The sequence below is a fragment of the Chelonia mydas genome, chromosome 6 (assembly GCF_015237465.2).
Source record: "Chelonia mydas isolate rCheMyd1 chromosome 6, rCheMyd1.pri.v2, whole genome shotgun sequence".
Lineage (NCBI taxonomy): Eukaryota > Metazoa > Chordata > Testudines > Cheloniidae > Chelonia > Chelonia mydas.
This window is the reverse complement of record NC_051246.2, coordinates 15,090,084-15,107,012: the sequence shown is the minus strand read 5'-3', so window position 1 is coordinate 15,107,012 and position 16,929 is coordinate 15,090,084. Positions and strand designations below refer to the sequence as shown.

Genomic DNA, 16,929 nt, shown 5'->3' with positions numbered 1-16,929 from the left:
GTGCCACTCACCGGAGCCCGTGGCTTCCAGGACAGCTCAGCTACGCGGCGCCCTCTCCCGCCAGAGCTGGGGGCCCCCCTGTACAAGCCCCTCTCCTACCACAGCATGTACGTCGGGGCCAAGCCACGGGTGACACCGTACCCACTGCCTGCCAGCCTCCACCCATTCAACGTCTACAGTGCCAGCCCCCCCGCCCTCAACTACGGGCAGCAGTGATAGGTAGTGGGGCTCTCCCCCCGGCTGCTTGGGGGACGCATAGGACCCACTCTGACTCACCCCCACTCCCAAGTACTCAGATGGCTGCCCCATGGTGAGACCCAGCTGCAGCGTGACACAGGCAGGCTCCAGCCTGAGAGCCTCGCTAGGAGCCCCCCTGCTTCCCCACTCACAGTATCCCTGGCCAGGCTGGGCTCCCCATATCCTAGCCAGCTGCTCGAGGCGGGGCTGCGGGGCTCCCCTCCCTCTCCGCTGCTGCAGGGCAAGCCCCCGGCCCACGAGCTGCCACACAAGTCTCCCCAGCTTGTGGCCATTAAACATCCCTGCACAAGCCTTTGGTGTCGGGGGGAGCCCTGAGCACTGCCCCGGGAGCGGGAGCCGCAGCTCATGCCCAAGACACAGGGCAGGGCAGTGCCCAGAGCACATAGCACATGGCTGGTCAGATCCTGCCCCCCTCCCGCTCAGGCAGGAGCTGCCTTCAACACTCCCCCCCCCCCAGCCAGTGCTGACCAGGGGGCAACCAACAGAGCCTTGGCCCCAGCTGGTCTGACACATGATTCACACCCAGGGGTGCTGGACCAGTTTAGCGAGGGGAGACAGCGCCAGCTGGTGCCGGTGTAGGGTAACTGCAGCGAGGGCTGTGCAAGATGCTGCTCGAGTGAGCTCTGCTGGGAGAGCTGCCCAGACCGAGGGCAGGGCAGGTTCACGCTCCAGAGCCGGGAGCTCAGCTGGCCAGGCCCCGTGAGCGCCACCAGAGGCCCAGTGGTTTACAGTTACACACTGACAGGGACAGGGCTGTTTCACTCTTTAATCGTACAAAAGACAGGACAGAAGTAATCTGTGCCAAGGCAGGGAGCACCAGGCTCTGCAGACAGCGGATGACAGCACCAGACCGGAGGGGAGGGGAGGGGAAACAGCACCAGGCTTAGGGGAGCAGTGGCCAGTGTAGAAGATGCAAACCCAAAGAGAGGCCCCTGGGACAGGGTGGGAGGGGGCACCATCCCTTTGAGGTGGGGGTGGCGGGGGGGCACGTGGTCCCGAGGGCCGGGCTGGCCCTACTCCCAGCTGTCGGGCGGGAAGGCGAAGGGGCTCAGCTTGTACCCGGTGCCCACGTAGAACTTGTTCTGGAATTCCACCCTGCAAACAACACAGGAGGGGCGGGGGAGTCAGCGCAGACATCACCCCCCACAACTGACCACGGGCCTCCCCCATCCCAAGGGAGGTGCTGGGTACGAACACCGGGCATGCCAGGGGCTGACCCACCCCAGACCCACCCGTCCACCACAACCCAGAGTCCAAAGCCGCTCCCCCCCTCCCCCCGCTGGGAGTACGGGGGTGGGGGGCTCACCAGTGCAGGCGCAGGGCGTGCAGGAAAGCCGACAGCCCCTCCATCACCAGCAGGATGGCCACCGTCAGCACGGCGAAGAAGGCGAAGACGGGCACAAGCAGCACCCCGCCCACGTAGACGTGCATCAGGAAGCCGTTCCGCATCACCATGGTCCACAGCACCTCCGACAGCTCTGCAGGGGCACTGGGGGGGTCAGAGCTGGGCATTCCCCCCTTCACCGACACCTCCCACCCCACCTCGCCTCCCTCCCCTGCACCCCCCCACCCTGCCCCTCACAGGCCTCCCTCCCACCTCCTCCCTCCAGGGGTCTGCATGAGGGCCCACAAAGCATTTGTGGGGCAAGTTCAGCACAGGTAGGAGGCTGTGAGGACCCCCCCCTCCCCCGACTCACGTGCATGGGCCAGGCTGAGCGCCCACAGGCGCAGGTAGGAGGCCGTGTTGGAGATGCAGCCCAGGCAGTACTCGATGGTGTGGATAGCCTGGTGCATGAAGACTTCAGAGAATTCAAACTGCGGGAGACACCAAAGCAGTGGGACGGGGTGAAGGGCAGCACCCAGCCATGGCACCATGCCCGGGCGTAGGGCAGCACCCAGCCATGGCACCATGCCCAGCCCCGGGGCGTAGGGCAGCACCACACAGCGGGAGCGGGGCGCCATGTCCAGCCACTCTCCTCCAGCTTTGGCACACTGAGCTAACCCCGGGCCCATCCATAAGCTCTCTCTGCCCCTTGCCGTGGGCTCAGGCAGACACATACCATCTGGAGCTCACTCAGCTGGCTGTCAGGGGGACAGCCCACAGGCTACATGGGAGCCCAGCCAACCAGCAGTGCCCTTTTCCACCCCCTGTGCAGCGAGAGAAGACTGGGATGGGGAGGGGGGACTAATCCCGTCCCTGACGCTCATAGCTTCAGGGTCTCCTGCCCACCCCAGGACCCTGTCCTTCCACTCCGCGGCCACTCTGTGCCATGCTGGGGGGATGGGCAGCAGCTGGTCAAGCCCCACCCCTCTGAATGGCCCTGCCCCCACCCAGTGCAGGGACATTTCAGTCCCACAGATGAGAAGGTGGCCGGGGCCAGAGCTGCTGTGGGGCTCCCCCATGCTGAGTGGGACTGGCAGGACAGCGGGGAGGTCCCGGCACCCAGTGGCGTTAAACCCATCCCCCTCCCCAGCCATCAGAGTGCCACAGGGATCTCACCTCAGGCTCAGGGCCATGCCCGCCACGCTCCACGTCGGCCTCCGTGACGTTCACCGAGTTCCCCGGCTCCTGCGAGCTCAGCAGTGGCTGACGCTCCCCGGCGTCCCCAGGTGGGCCCAGCTGTGCAGAGCCCAGAGCCACACATCAAACATGGGGGGTGAGGGACACACTCCACTGATCACAGCCCCCGTCCCAACCCACGGCACCTGCAGCTCCCTTTGGAGAGGTCCCACAGAGCCCCACAACCCTGCCGCCAGCCCAGCCCTCCAGGGGCCCCCAGGGCCCCCGCCCAGCCCCTTACCCCAAGATGAGGGCGCCCCCTGCGGCGGTGCTGGCACCACAGGTACACGGGCCTGCCCAGGAGCAGGACAGGCACAGAGGCCAGAGCCAGGACGACCAGGACATTCTGCACCGTCACCTGCAGTGGGGAGAGGGTATAAAAGACGGACTTTTACAGTGGCTGCTGCTCTGTGCTGGGGGCCGACACTAGCACGGGCAGGGAGCCCTGGCTGTGGAGGGGCTGCCCAGCCCCAGGGCCCGTGGGGGGAGATTAGACCCGGGGCCGCAGGCAGGATGGTTTCTGTGTTGCAAAGCTCTGTAGTTCTCCTGCTTTGCTCAGAGTCAAATGGCCAGTTCAGCACATGGCTCAGCCCTAGCCTGCCCCGAAGGGGCTAACTGAGGAGCTGGTTCCAGGGCCCAGCCACCCGGGCTGTGCTGCGTGTGCCCAGAAAGGGTGGCAGACATGGGGCCGCCCTGGGTGTGGGACCAAGAGACCCAGAGCTAGGACAGTGACCCGGCTCTGCCCAGCCCCAGGGGGTGAGCGGCACATGAGATCCGGAGGTTGGGTCCCACCACACCAGCCTTGGGTCTGGCCAGGTGTGATAGGCCTTTCGGACTGATCTGGGGGGCAGGTGGGAACCGGACTGGGTGGGGGCAGTGGAAAGCAGCTGCAGATGCTGGCCTGGTGTGGGGGTTCCCCCTCCTGAGCAGAGCAGGGAGCGGCCATCAGGGGTTCCCGTTCCAGGCACAGTGGGGGCTGGCCGTCAGGGTTCCCTGTCCCGGGCGCAGCGGGTGGTTGTTCGGTTTACCCATCCCGGGGGCAGCGGGGACCGGCCAGCGGGGTTCCCCATCCTGGGTGCAGTGGGTGGTTGTCGGGGTTACCTGTACGAGTTACCTGTCCCAGGCACAGAGGACGGTTGTCGGGGTTACCTGACCTGGGGACAGCAGGTGGTGTCGGGGTTACCTGACTCGGATACAGTGGGCGGTTGTCGGGGTTACCCGTCCCGGGCACTGTAGGGGGTTGTCGGGGTTACCCGTCCCGGGCACTGTAGGGGGGTTGTCGGGGTTACCTGTGAGAGTTACCAGTGCCGGGCACAGCGTCTGTGGTTGGGGTTACCTGTCCCGGATACAGCGGGTGGTTGTCCGGGTTCTCGGTGAACAGGAACATGTCGATGAAGTGGATGAGGATGCTGGGTGCCAGCAGGGAGTTGACAGCACTGAACGTGATCCACTTGTAGAAGATCATGAAGACGAGGTAGCCAAAGAGCGCCAGCAGGAAGAGCGCCTCGGGCAGGAAGACCAGTGCCACCTGGTACTGCTGCCTGAAGTGCCTGTGTGCCAGCGAGAGGGGAGTCGGCCCAGGCCCTGCATAGTCGGGCTGCCTGCCCCCATGGAGGGAGCAGTGACCCTTGGGAGGTGGCCCGGTGCACTGCACCGCTGCCCTGGTTGGAGCCGAGAGCAGCAATCCTGACAGGCAGGATCCAGCTGCCAGGGGTTCAGGGTGTGCCCTGGGGGACTGGGCAGGGGAGTCAGATAGCGCAGCAAAGTTGCGGACACACCCCTTCCTGGCAGCAGGAGCCCCAGAGCTGCCCTGGCAGGCTTCCTCCCCAGCCTGGCAGCACGGCCAGCTCATACCTCACAAAGCCCCAAGGGGCTAGAACAAGCCCCCTCTGCACTGGGCACAAGCCCCAGTGCAAGCCCCAGGGGGCCGCTCCTGCACAGAGAGACAAGTGGCACTGGTGGAAGGCCAGTTCAGAGGAGTGCCACCGTCTGCCCGAGGGACTGGGGTTGGGGCCACGCCCCAGGGCAGGGAAGGCTTGAGGGGGAGGGGTCTCTGTCCCAGCGCAGGGCTGCCAGCAGGCAGGGCCCCAGGCTCAGGTGCCAATCCTTCCCCCCCCACCAGGGCCAGGATTTCCCACAGATGCAGATCCCCGAGCATAAGGAAAGGGTGGGGCCAGAGTGGGGGATTCACTAGGCTCTGTAGCCCTTTCCTCAAGGGCACATGGCCTGCCGGGCCGAAGCGAGGGGGCACAGGTGGGCAGCATGGGTGGGTGTTGGCAGCCCCCCAGGCAGCGGCGACTCACAGGTGGTTGAAGACACCGAGCAGCACCCCGAAGCTCATGTGGATGATGCCCAGAATCACTGACATCTTCATCTTGAAGGAGTTCAGGAAGTTCAGGTGGTTGTTGGCCAGGCTCCAGACCTGCAGCCAGGTGAGAGGAGGCGTCTGAGCTCCCAGTGGGAGGAGCAGGGCGGGGGGGGGGGGGGGGGGGGCAGTCGGCCAGCACGTCCCCCCATCCCTCCCTACTCACCGGGTCGATCCCGAAGGGGTAGGGCCCCTTGAAGACTCCAGTGACGTTGGGGTCCAGGGTGAGGAAGGCGTGGCTGGCTAAGTAGTCGGAGCTGTGGGGACAGGGGGGTGTCAGTGCTGGGGAGAGTGGAGGGCACATACGGATCTGCAGGTGGAGCAGTACGTGGGGAGGCGTGCTGACGCAGGGGAGTATGCAGGGCAGGTGGCAGGGACGGGGCACATCGGTGTGGGAAGCCAGGAATGGGACGGAGGGGATGGGGATCCCACAGGTGGGTAACGGGTATGGGGGCAGGGGAGCAGGCTGGGGTGTGAGAAGAGGGGTGGGGTAGCAGACAGGGTCCTGGGGGGTGAGCAGCAGCCAGGTGGGGAAGCAGGCAGGGGTCCCATGGAGGGTAGTGAGCAGGGTACCAGGCAGGAGAGCAGGCAGGGGTCCTGGTGCAGGGACGACAGGGTACCAGGTGGGGGAGCAGGCAGGGGGTGTGAGAACAGGAACCCAGTGGGGGATAGCTGATGGGGGCAGGGTACCAGGTGGTGATCCCATGGGGTGGGAGCAGGCAGGGATCCTGCAGGGGGAGCAGGCAGAGAACCTGCGAGGGGAGCAGGGTACCAGGCGGGGGTCCAGCAGGGTACCAAGGCCAGGTACCAGCTGAGGGTCCTGCGAGGGGAGCAGGGTACCAGGCAGGGGTGCAAGCTGGGATCCCATGGAGGGGAGCAGGGTACCAGGCGGGGGAAGCAGGGCCCACCTCCAGTTGGAGTGTTTGACCATGGTGGCCACACTCCAGGCGGAGGGGAAGATGGCGGTGGCCTTGCTGAAGCACTCATTGTAGATGAAGCCGGTGTAGACGGAGAAGGCCCCCATGAGCAGAATCAGGTAGCGCCCCTCAAAGAACGTCTGCCAGATCTGGGGACAGACAGACAGATGGAGGCACAGCTCCATAACAGCCCAGCCCTCTCCCACCCTAGCAGTCTCCCCCTTGCTCACCTCGTTGCGTGCCTCCCTCAGGCGGGGGCTGCTCTCAGCCAGCACCATCCAGAGGGCAAAAAGGAACATCAGCAGTCCGTGGCCCACGTCCCCGAACATGACAGCAAACAGGAAGGGGAATGTGATGATGGTGTAGGGCGCTGTGGGGGCAGGGAGCACATCAGAGAGAGGCCCTCCCACCCCACATGAACTCCCCCTCCCCAGACCACCTTGCCACACCCCAGACACAGGACCTTTCCCCTCTGGGGGGCGCTGGCTCCGATCTGGCCCCAGGGCGGGGCACTGGCCGACTCAGGGGGGCTGGGGATGGGACACAGGACCTTTCCCCTCTGGGAGGCACTGGCTCCGATCTGGCCCAAGGGGGGGGGACTGGCTGGCTCAGGGGGCAGGGAATGGGCCATGGGGATTTTCCCCTGTAGAGGGCGCTGGCTCCGATCCAACCCAAAAACGGGGAGGTGGCCCCGGGGGTCCCTTACCCGGGTTCACCTCCTGGTAACTGGCGACCCCATAGGCGTCGACGATGCTCTGGAAGCCAGTGGTGAACTTGTTGGTGCGGATGAGGGTGGGAGGGCTCTCAGAACTGGGGATCCGGTGCACGAACGACTCCACCCCTGAGCCGCTCTTGTGCTACAAGGGAAGGCAGGCCTGGGACTAGGGAGCCTCGAGGCAACACCAATCCCACCCCCCCCACCCCCACTGCCCCCTGGGGAGCAGGCAGGGGCTGGCTGGGACTAGGGCACAGCCGGAGGAGGGCAGGACAGGGCAGGGCAAGGCATGGAGGGAAGTGTGGCATAGTAGGAGGGGGTGGGGAGAGGCTAGGGACACACCGACGTGGAAGGGGTGGGCAGGGGAGACACCAACCAATCCATGGGGGGAGAACATGGACTGGCACGGGGGGTCGGGGGGGTGGAGGCATGAAGCGATCCATGGTTTGGGGGTGCAGGTGGAGGCACATACCATTCCGTGGGAGGCAGGGGGGATGGCACGGACATGTACCAGTCCATGGCGTGGGGGAGGGCGGGCGGAGCACATACCGATCCGGGGGGGAAGGGGGCCTGTACCAATCCGTGGGAAGGTGCGTGGGGGAGGACATGGACCAGTCCACGGCATGGGGGAAGGGGAGGCAGAGGCACATACCGATCCGTGGCGCAAGGCCTCCTGCACCTGTGGCAGGTCACGCACGGGGCACCACACCTCGGCGATGAGGCACTTCTCAATGACATTGAAGCTGCACTGGTTGAGGATGAGGTAGATGGCCTTCATCTTCTGCACCTTCACGCGCCAGGCCGGCAGCATCAGCACCACCTTCTGCAGCACCTGGGACAGGTACTGCTCCGTCTCCCCCAGCACCTGCCGGGGGGAGGGAGGTTCACAGGGGCAGACACCAATCCCCCATTATCCCAACACAGCTGGGGCCCCCACCCCAATATTTCCCCTCCACCCTGGTAGGGTCCTCAACTGCTGCCCACCTCCCTTGCAGCCTGGGACCCTTAACGCTGGAGGTCGTTGAGCGAAGAGTGTCCCGGGGCCCCCCCGCAAGCCCGCCCATCTCACCGCGGTGAGGTCGTTGAGCAGGGAGCGTCCTCAGGACACACACCCACCCCCGCAGCTCCCCCATGTCACCACGGTGAGCTTGTTGAGCGGGGAGCATCCCCGCAGCCCCCCGCAGCCCCCCATCTCACTGAGGTGAGGTCATTGATTGGGGAGTATCCCTGGAACCCCCCCCATCTCACCGTGGTGAGGTCATTGATCTGGGTGAGCAGCCCACTCAGCACCTCCAGCCGTTCGGCCTCCCTGTCGGCGTAGGGATACATGTGGCAGTGGAAGCTGGGAGAGACACACACAGGTGAGTGGGGGGTATGTTGGGGGAGAGGGGGGCTGAGTTATGTGAGGGAGAAACCGGACAGCCGGGGGGGCGGGAGGGAGGGAGGGATTGGGTTGGGTTGGAGACACAAACAACTGCCATCAATCCTGCGTGTCCTATGGCCAAGTGCAGTCATGCCAGCCGGCTGAGGGGGGCCCCGGCATTCTGCTCCCACTCCGCCCTAGGGAGCAGCCACACCAGGAGGTAGGGGAGGGGCTGCCCCCAAGATACCTAGCTCCCCAGACAGGAACAAGAGCAGCTGCGATGTGGCACCAGGACCCCTCACACGGCAGCAGCAGGCTTATAGAGCGCCGGAGCTTGGGGGGTGACGGGGCAGGCGGGGGGCAGCACTCACCAGTCCGAGATCTTGCGGATTTTCTGTCCGATCTGCTCCCCCCAGTAGGAAATGAGGAAGATAACCCAGGTGATGCTCTCACCCTGTGAGGGGAGCACATTACCCATGAGCCTCAGCACAGCACAGGGTCACCTACAAACCAACCCCCCCCATGCTCCCAGGCTCCGGAGAAACCCCCCCATCTCCACCCCACTCAGATCCACCCACGTCCCCTCCAGGCCTGCCCCCCTCACAGACACCCAGACCTGCTCCGACCACCCTTGCTGCATCCCCACTTCCCGCCGCGCACTCACTGTGGCTGGGTCCTCCATGGGCTCCGCCATCTCCACAAAGTTGGCGATGAGGTACCCGCGGCAGGCACGCCACAGCAGCCGCTCAAAGGAGGTCACCCGCCACGGGTGGATCACGCCCGCCACAAAGCTGGGGGAGGGGAGAGAAGAGAGAGCCAAGGGGGAGGAGGGGCGCTGGCATCCGAGGGCAGAACAGCCCCACAGCGCCCAAGGGCACCACAGCATCCATGACAACACCACAGAATGCGCCATGTCCCAGGCACAGCCCCGCTCTGCCCCCCACCCCCACGTTGTCCCAGACGGGGCCTGCCCCACAGCTGCTGCCCCATCTGTAACTCATCCCGCCCGCTCTGGAACCAACTCACTTGATTTTGACATCGAGTCGCGGTGCTGTGGACGGGTTGAGCAGGGGCTCCTGGTCCGAGAGGGCGCGGGGCCGGGCAGGGGAGCCCAGTGATGCCTGCCACACAGGAGAGAGTCCATCAGGGGAGCTGCCCAGCCCAACGGGGCCCCCTCCTTCCCCCTCCCCCAGGGAGCCGGCACCACAGTGCCCCCCTCCTTGCCTGGCAACCTCTCCGTTCTCCCCCAGGAATCCACCAAAGGCCTCCCCACACACACCAGTGCCCAGCCCTGGGGGTGACCCACTTCACCCCTCCCTAATCCCCAACCTCTAGGACATCCCCACTCCAACCATCCCCTCTCTGCCTCCTAGATTCCCTTCCATTCTGCCCCTCTATACCTCAAAGTAGCACCCTGGAACTATCATATTCTCTACAGTCATATAATTATGATAAGTTTTGTACATAGTATGTCTTGTGAGGTATCATTTTAATAATCTTGATCTGCTGAATATGAATACAGTTGGATTGTATGTGCTACCGTTGTGTGTGAAGTTATGACGCATTGCTACATGTGTTACTGAAATACTTTGTGAGATGCCCCCAGCCAACCTTTCAGTTGCAACAAAGGACCAGCCAGACGTGCTGATGGCCCATTAAAGGGAATCCACTCTCCCAAGGGCCATCCCAGAGACTTCTCAGAGAGAGCGTGTATGCAGTGGAGACTGCTTGACCAATGAAGACTGCCTGATCCCCATGTCACAGCAAAGCAAGCTGGAAGAAGCTATAAGAGAGGGACAGTGACATCATCACTTGGCCTCTTTCTTCCAAGAATTGACTTGAGTTGGGAGGGGAAATATCTGGAGGACAAAGACTTTGAACTGAGGAGGGTGGTCCCAGGCTGGAAAAGAGTCCCAGCCTGTGCACTGAGGATCTGTAACCTGCTTGTACCATCGGCCAGGGTGAGACACTGCTTGATTCAAATCCTGTTTAGTTTGTAGAACTTAGACTGCAAATTTATTTTATTTTTATTTCTTAAGTAATCAACTTTGATCTCTGTGCCTGCTACTTATATTCACTTAAAATCGATCTTTCTGTATTTAATAAATCTGTTTTATATTTTACCTAAAACAGTGTGCTTTGGTTGAAGTGCTTGGGAAATCTCAGCTCAGTTTAAAAAGGCTAGTGTGCGTCCACTCCACATAGAGGGAGTGACAAACTACTTAATGAACTTGCACTGCCCAAGGGGGCCTTGAACAGTGTAAGACGGTACAGTCCTGGGATGTAGGGCTGGAGCTGGGGGGAATTGGCTGGAACCTCTCTATTGATGGTTCATGAGTGGCTGGGAGATCATTCAAGTAACTCAGCTGGGCGTGTCTCTGCCTGTGGATGTCTGTGTAAGTGCAGTGCCTATCCAAGTTTTGTAGTCTGACATCAGCATCACAGTGTGAGAGGCAACCCAGGTTGGTGGAACAGGGCTCAGCAGGCCCCCAGTCCAGGTTACACCCCAGGGACACCATCACACCCTCCCAGCCCCCCAACCCCAAGACCCCTTACTTCAACTATCCCCTCCCTGCCCCCCAGGCCTCTCTACTCTGCCCCTCCTCTGCGCCCTCCAGCCCCCTCCTCACCCCCAAGGCCACTGCTCTGGCCCTGCAAGAGGACTCACCAGCTGGCCGGTGAAGCGCTGCCCCTCGCGCAGGACATGCGCATACTCCTGCAGCTCCCGCAGGCGCCGGCCCAGCGACTCCCAGTTGCGGCTCACTTCGCGTAGCTCCTGGGCCAGCTGCTCGGACTGCTCCTGGATGTGCAGGGCATCACGGGGCAGAGGGGCCGGGGGGCTTTCAGGGCAGGGCCCCAGTGCCAGCCCTGCCTTCCGCAGCTCCTGGTGCAGGAACGCTGCACAGCAGGGACATAGCGCCCATCAACACTACCCATGCACAGCCTGCCCCCAAACGGGGACCCATCTGGAGACACTCCTCTCCCCAGCTTCTGGCAGTTACAGCCTTTGGGACACCCAGCGCATGGGGTTGTGTCCCTGACCATTTGGGCTAATAGCCATTGATGGGCCTATCCTCCACGAACTTATCTAGTTCTTTTTTTAATCCAGTTATATTTTTGGCCTTCACAACATCCACCAGCAACGAGTTCCACAGGTTGACTATGCGTTGGGTAAAGAAATACTTCCTTTTGTTTGTTTTAAACCTTCTGCCTGTTAATTTCATTGGGTGACCCTTGGTTCTTGTGAGATGTGAAGGAGCAAATAACGCTTCCTTTTTTACCTTCTCCACACAATTCATGGTTTTATAGACCTCTATTATATCCCACCTTAGTTGTCTCTTTTCCAAGCTGAAAAGTCCCCATCTTATTAATCTCACCACATACAGAAGCCATTCCATACCCCTAATCATTTTTGTTGCCCTTTTCTGTACCTTTTCCAATTCAATATATCTTTTTTGAGACAGGGCGACCACACCTGCAGGCAGTATTCAACATGTGGGCGTACCATGGATTTATATAGAAGGAATATAATCTTTTCTGTCTTATTATCTATCCCTTTCCTAATGATTCCCAACATTCTGTTTGCTTTTTGACTGCTGCTACACTCTGAGTGGATGTTTTCAGACAACTATCCACAATGATACCAAGATCTCTTTCTTGGGTGGTAACAGCTAATTTACATCCCATCATTGTATATGTATAGTTGGGATTATGTTTTCCACTGTATATTACTTTGTATTTATCAACAATGAATTTCATCTGCCATTTTGTTGCCCAGTCACCCAGTTTTGAGAGATCCCTTTGTAACTCTCCACAGTCTGCTTTGGATTTAACTAACTTAACCCCACACCACTGGGCATCTGCCACCACAGACCCCCTCCATCCCACCACTCCAGGCTCCCATTCCCACGTGCAGCCCCTGCCACCCCAGAGAGACCTCCTCCCCACAGGGTTCCCACCTGCCTAGAGCCTACCCTCCCTTCCCTCCACACACATGCTCTCCACCACCCCAGAGCCTACCCCCGCTTCCCCTCACCCCATGGTGTCCCCAATGTCCTAGATATTCCTCCAAGTCTCCCTGTCCCCCAGAAGGAGCCCCCTCCCCCAGGGTGGCTGGGCACTCACTGAAGGTTTTCTCCATGTCCTCGCAACGCCGCACCTCACCCACGAAGCGCCGCTGGAAGGCGTTGACATTGGGGTTGAGCTGGGGGAGCAGAGACAGCACATCAGAGCCCAGCTGCAGCCCACCCTGCATAGGGCCCCGACTCCGGGCGGCTAGGCAGGGACCAGCCACCCCAACAGCCCTGACCCCTCAGTCAGGGACCCCAACTCCTGCCCCATTGGGACCAGCTGCCCAGACACCTCCCCAGTCAGGGTCCCCAACTTCCCCTACCCTCCTCAACAGCGCCCCAGTGACAAACCCCAATTCCCATTGCCCCCCATAGGCACCAGATACCCTGGCTTCCCCATGCCCCCTTCCTCCCCTGCTCCAGGACCCCGACTTCTCCCAACCACCCCCCGACGGCCACCTCCCCCCCACCCCACCCCAGCCAGTGACCCTCCCCTCTGCTCCCCATGTCCCGCCCTGCACATACGTCTCTGAACTCCACAAGCCCCCTCTCGCCCAGCTCGCTGACGCAGGCGTAGGCCGAGGCCGACTGCAGGAAGAGCTGGGCCAGGCAGACCTCCTCGCTGCGGAACATGGAGCCCATGGCGCTGCCGGGGGAAGGGGAGAGTCAGGCACCTGGCGGCGAGGGCAGGGGCACAGAGACCCAGCCCCGCCCCGCAGGAAAGAGACCCCTGCAGCCATGGGGAAGGGGGCTGGTGCGAGGGGCAGCGGAAGCCATGCTGTAGCAGGCAGCCCAGGCGTGGGGACGGACTCCTCGCCTGGCAGGGAGGAGATGAAGCGGTCTGTGCCACCGGCAGGAGCTGGAGCTGGCAGAGATGGGCGGCAGGGCCACAGCACTCCCAGCAGCTCTGGGCATGGCTGGGAGCCCCCGCTCCAGCTAGGAGGGGCAATTGTGGCTCAGATTCCAGCTCCCCAACAACCCAGCCCGGCCCCCAGACAGTCACACCAAGCTCCAGTCATCTGTCCCGCTGGCACCTCAGCAGCCATCCCAGCCAGTCGCTCACCTCAGGGATGGCCTTGCAGCTGCGGGGGGCACACGGCGTAAGGGACCCACCCAGGGAACAAGGATCCGCAGCTCTGCCCACGAGACACCCGGCAGCAGCTCGGCTGAGTCACCCTGGACTTTTTTGACCTCGGAGGTTGCAAAATAGTTTCCAGTAGCACCATCCCCCTCCATCCCAGACCAGCTCAGCCTCAGCTGCGCCTGAGTCAGGACTGGCCGTGCCGTTCACCTTTGGGGCTGACACAGCCAGACCCCCATGGCCCAACAAGGGGCAGGGGAGGGCACATGAGGCCCTTGCTGCCAGGCAAGCGATTTCGGGAGAAGAGGGTCAAATGGGCTCGCTAAGGGATTCGGAGCACCCTCCAAGCCCCATTGCAATTGGAGGACAGCTGGGGCCCAGCAGCAGCTCTTGGGGCAGGGGGAGGAGGGGATCCAGGCCTCAGGCTGGGCCCAGCTCACTGCAATAGGGCCATGCCAACACTCCAGCTGAAAGCAGGGAAACACAAGCGGCCTTGGGGAGGGAATCCCGCTGCCTGCACAGGGTCCCGGCCGCGCCAGGAGCGGGTCAAGCAGCCCCCTGGCGTTGAACCACACCCGGCCCACCTTGAGGCATCACTGGCTACTGCCCGCTGCGAACAGGACTCCAGTGGGATCCCCAGCCCAGGGGACACAGCTGCGCTGGGGGCAGAAAGGCCCACGTTTCTGAAGTGGAGGCATTTGGGCTGGCTCTCCCTGCCATGCAGGACTCGGCCCCAGGGCTAGTCCGTGCCGCCCTCTCCTCTCTTCTTCTGCCTCTATGGGGCACCAGCGCTGCAGCCAGCCCAGCCGCAGCCAGCTCCCCCAGCCTCACAGACAGGTAGACAGCGCCACCGACTGTTCCTTCCAAGCTGCCTCCTTCCCTCCTGCCACCTCCCAATGACACTGGCCCAAGGCTGGCAAGAGGACCATTATCCCATGGAGCAGCCAACGCTCCCAGCATGCTAGCCCAGGGGTAACACTGTACATGGGAGATGTTAGTGTGTCCAAGCCAACGTCCATCCCCTCCAGAACCAGGCACAGCTGGATTCGGGAACCCACAGAACCTAGTGCTAGCCCCGAAGATACAATTAGAGCGGCCCATAAGTGGAGCTCTCTGGGGGCCTGTCTACACTGTCACTGGAGATGCAATTCATAAGTAGCTGTACACACTAGTGCAGGAAACTCTACCCAACCTAGGAATCACCCCTCCATCTGCAGGGTATGTGACAAAGTGGGAATTTTCTGTAATATTTTTAATTAAGCCCATGCGTGCCTCAGTTCCCCCATATTTCATGTTGTTACCCAGAGGGCAGGGGAAGGACTGTTTGCTCTCAGGACAGGCTAAGAGACTAAGGCCTGGTCTATGCTACAAAGTTAGGTTGAAGTAGGCTGCCTTGCATCAACCTAGTTGTGTATGTGTCCAGCCTTTGCTCCAGCTTGGCTGGGCTCTGGCCGACCAGAACGGTCGATGCTTTAACCTTCAGTTCTCTCTGCTGACCTAAGGCCGCCCCATGCTATGTAAGAGGTGACAAATAAACCCACCTGGTTTGCCAACCCTGAGTGTCACTGCAAACACTGGCTGAGGTGCATTAGTCCCTGAAGAGTGGCCTAGTCTCTCCCAGCAGTTCAGTTCAGCTAGACTCATGCTGAGGCAAAGCTCAGGCAAAGCTCATGCTGTGAAACATGTGTGCTGGAGCCCCAGAGGTTCACCGGAAGGAGGCATTGAGGCCTACCCCATGCACTAAGATTGAGACCCCTTGAGGGCTGGGCGAACTGAAGGGTTCGTTCCAGAGATTGTTCCAAAACTGGGGGCGTAGCACCGATGCTGTTGATCTGTGACAGCGGAGACGTTCCCTGCGACTCCTGTGGCATGGCCAGAGCACACGGGTGCCAGCTATCCTGGGCACAAGTCTTGTATCGCCCCATTTCAGCCACACCCGCATGCCACCCCACTCAAGCATTAGCCCCCATCTGGAACATGCCCTGCCTCACTGACTGCACAGGAAGGCAGCACCCCAACCATGCTAGAGCGCGGCTTGCCATGCGTAGCACTGCACTCACGGTAACCCTGGAGCAAGGACACAGGCCCACCTAGCAAGGGAGCAGCAGAGGAAGGCCGCCCCAGTGGGTAGCGTGCCCACCCGGGCCACAGGTTCCAGTCCCTGCTCTGACACAGGAAACTGACAGCAATAACTATTGGGGAATGGCTCCCCACCGGGCTCTGCTTTAGAAACGCAGCAATATACCCAGAACCAAGTGACGTTTGCTCCAGAACAGACCACCGCTGGGGTGGCAGCCACTACTCTGCAATAGCGCCTGCCATCGGCATCCCCATGTAGACAAGCCCTGAGTTACCGAGCCTCAGCGCCCCCATGTCACAGGGGTCCCAGCCCTGCCCTGCTGCACTAATCCCCCCGGGACGCACGGATGTGACAGGGACGGGGCGTAGGCAGGCCCCATGGTGCTGCGGCACCGTGCTGCGCACAGCTCAGACACAGCCTGGTCCAGAGCGGGACACAAGCCCCACCGCAAAGACTTGACTTGGGTTCTCCTTGTGTTGTCCCCAGTGCCCCAAGCTCAAGGGGCCCCAGCCGCCCCAGGAGGGGCAGGGGCATCACAGCTCTGACCAACCACCAGCTGTGGCTACCGAGGGCCCCAGGCTAGGCCAGACTCCCCGCTCCCACTGGGATGGGCCCAGGGCATAAGTGCTGGAACTAGGGGGGCTGCCGCCTCCCCTGGTTTGAAGTGGTTCCCGTTATATACAGGGGTTACAATGTGGTTCAGTGGCTCTCAGCACCCCCACTATACAAATTGCTCCGGAGTCTCTGACCCAGGGCAGCTCTAGCGGAAGCCCTGGGAGGGGGCCTGACTCCCAGCCCCTCGGTTTTAGGGATGGGGGAGGGCGATCTCTCCTCCCCTTAGCCAAGCTCTGCTACCCCAATGCCCAGCCAGCCCCACAAGCACCGGGGGCGGGGGGACCCCCTGCCTGGAGCCAAGCTGTGCCCCAGCCCCGCAGCCTCGGAAGGGGGGGCAGTGGGTCACCCCACTCCAGGGGGCTCAGAGGAGGGACAAGAGACCCCCCCTCCGAGCCGGGACGGGGTGAGGGGGAGCCGGAAGTGGCGGCAGCAGCACGTGGGGCCAGGCCCCGCCAGGCTGTCCCATCACACCCTCCACCCGCGCGGTGGGACCCGGCCGCGAACCCGCCGGGGTCCCGGCGCCGCCGGCAGAGGGGCAGAGCTGGGGGCGCCCCGGCTCCTACCTGCGCTGGGCTCCAGCTGCTAGTCCCGGCTGGGCTGGAGGGAGACGGGAGGCTAGGACTTCCTCCTCCCCTGGGCGGGCTGCTCCCGGGCCGGGTCAGACCCACCCCCGGGACCTCCCCCACCGCCAGCTGCAGGAAGCTCCGCACCCCTCCCGCGCTGCCTGCCCCAAGCGCGCCCCAGCCGCGGGGCAGGGGGCACCGTACGGGGAGCTGCCCCCCACTCAACCCGCCGAGCCTCACTCCCCCTGCATCTGGACTTCCTCCCCCCTCGGGCGAGCCCCACCTCCCCTGCATCCAGACCCCCCTTCCGCCGAGCCTCGGCCCCACTGGACCCCCACCCAG

The 16,929-nt window shown here is 62.4% G+C and overlaps 1 protein-coding gene across 2 annotated transcripts; it reads right to left on the bottom strand.

Moving 5' to 3' along the window:
* Positions 1-1,010: 1,010 nt before the first annotated feature.
* On the bottom strand, positions 1,011-16,677 carry TCIRG1 (T cell immune regulator 1, ATPase H+ transporting V0 subunit a3). Of its 2 annotated transcripts, none has more exons than XM_037899308.2 (20): positions 16,588-16,677; positions 12,774-12,894; positions 12,304-12,382; positions 10,847-11,076; positions 9,205-9,299; positions 8,843-8,969; positions 8,550-8,632; positions 8,064-8,157; positions 7,468-7,680; positions 6,807-6,957; positions 6,331-6,470; positions 6,092-6,249; positions 5,350-5,440; positions 5,122-5,240; positions 4,155-4,368; positions 3,060-3,176; positions 2,759-2,878; positions 1,956-2,073; positions 1,565-1,736; positions 1,011-1,353 (listed from the first exon to the last, which is right to left on the bottom strand). In XM_037899308.2, the coding sequence occupies exons 2-20, from the start codon at positions 12,888-12,890 to the stop codon at positions 1,272-1,274; spliced, it is 2,520 nt and encodes an 839-aa protein (XP_037755236.1). In that variant the 5' UTR covers positions 12,891-12,894; positions 16,588-16,677; the 3' UTR covers positions 1,011-1,271. The 2 variants fall into 2 exon arrangements, with proteins under 2 accessions (XP_037755236.1, XP_043403919.1); XM_043547984.1 differs by lacking the exon at positions 16,588-16,677 and adding an exon at positions 13,312-13,854.
* Between the last annotated feature and the right edge of the window lie 252 nt (positions 16,678-16,929).

Excerpts from the sequence above, each read along its gene's own strand:
- TCIRG1 (XM_043547984.1), bottom strand. The coding sequence starts at position 13,484 with ATGGAGGGGGATGGTGCTACTGGAAACTATTTTGCAACCTCCGAGGTC. Across the intron at positions 12,383-12,773 it reads GGCTTGTGGAGTTCAGAGAC|CTCAACCCCAATGTCAACGC; the intron begins GTATGTGCAGGG and ends CTGCTCCCCCAG. Across the intron at positions 1,737-1,955 it reads GCTCAGCCTGGCCCATGCAC|AGCTGTCGGAGGTGCTGTGG; the intron begins GTGAGTCGGGGG and ends GTGCCCCTGCAG.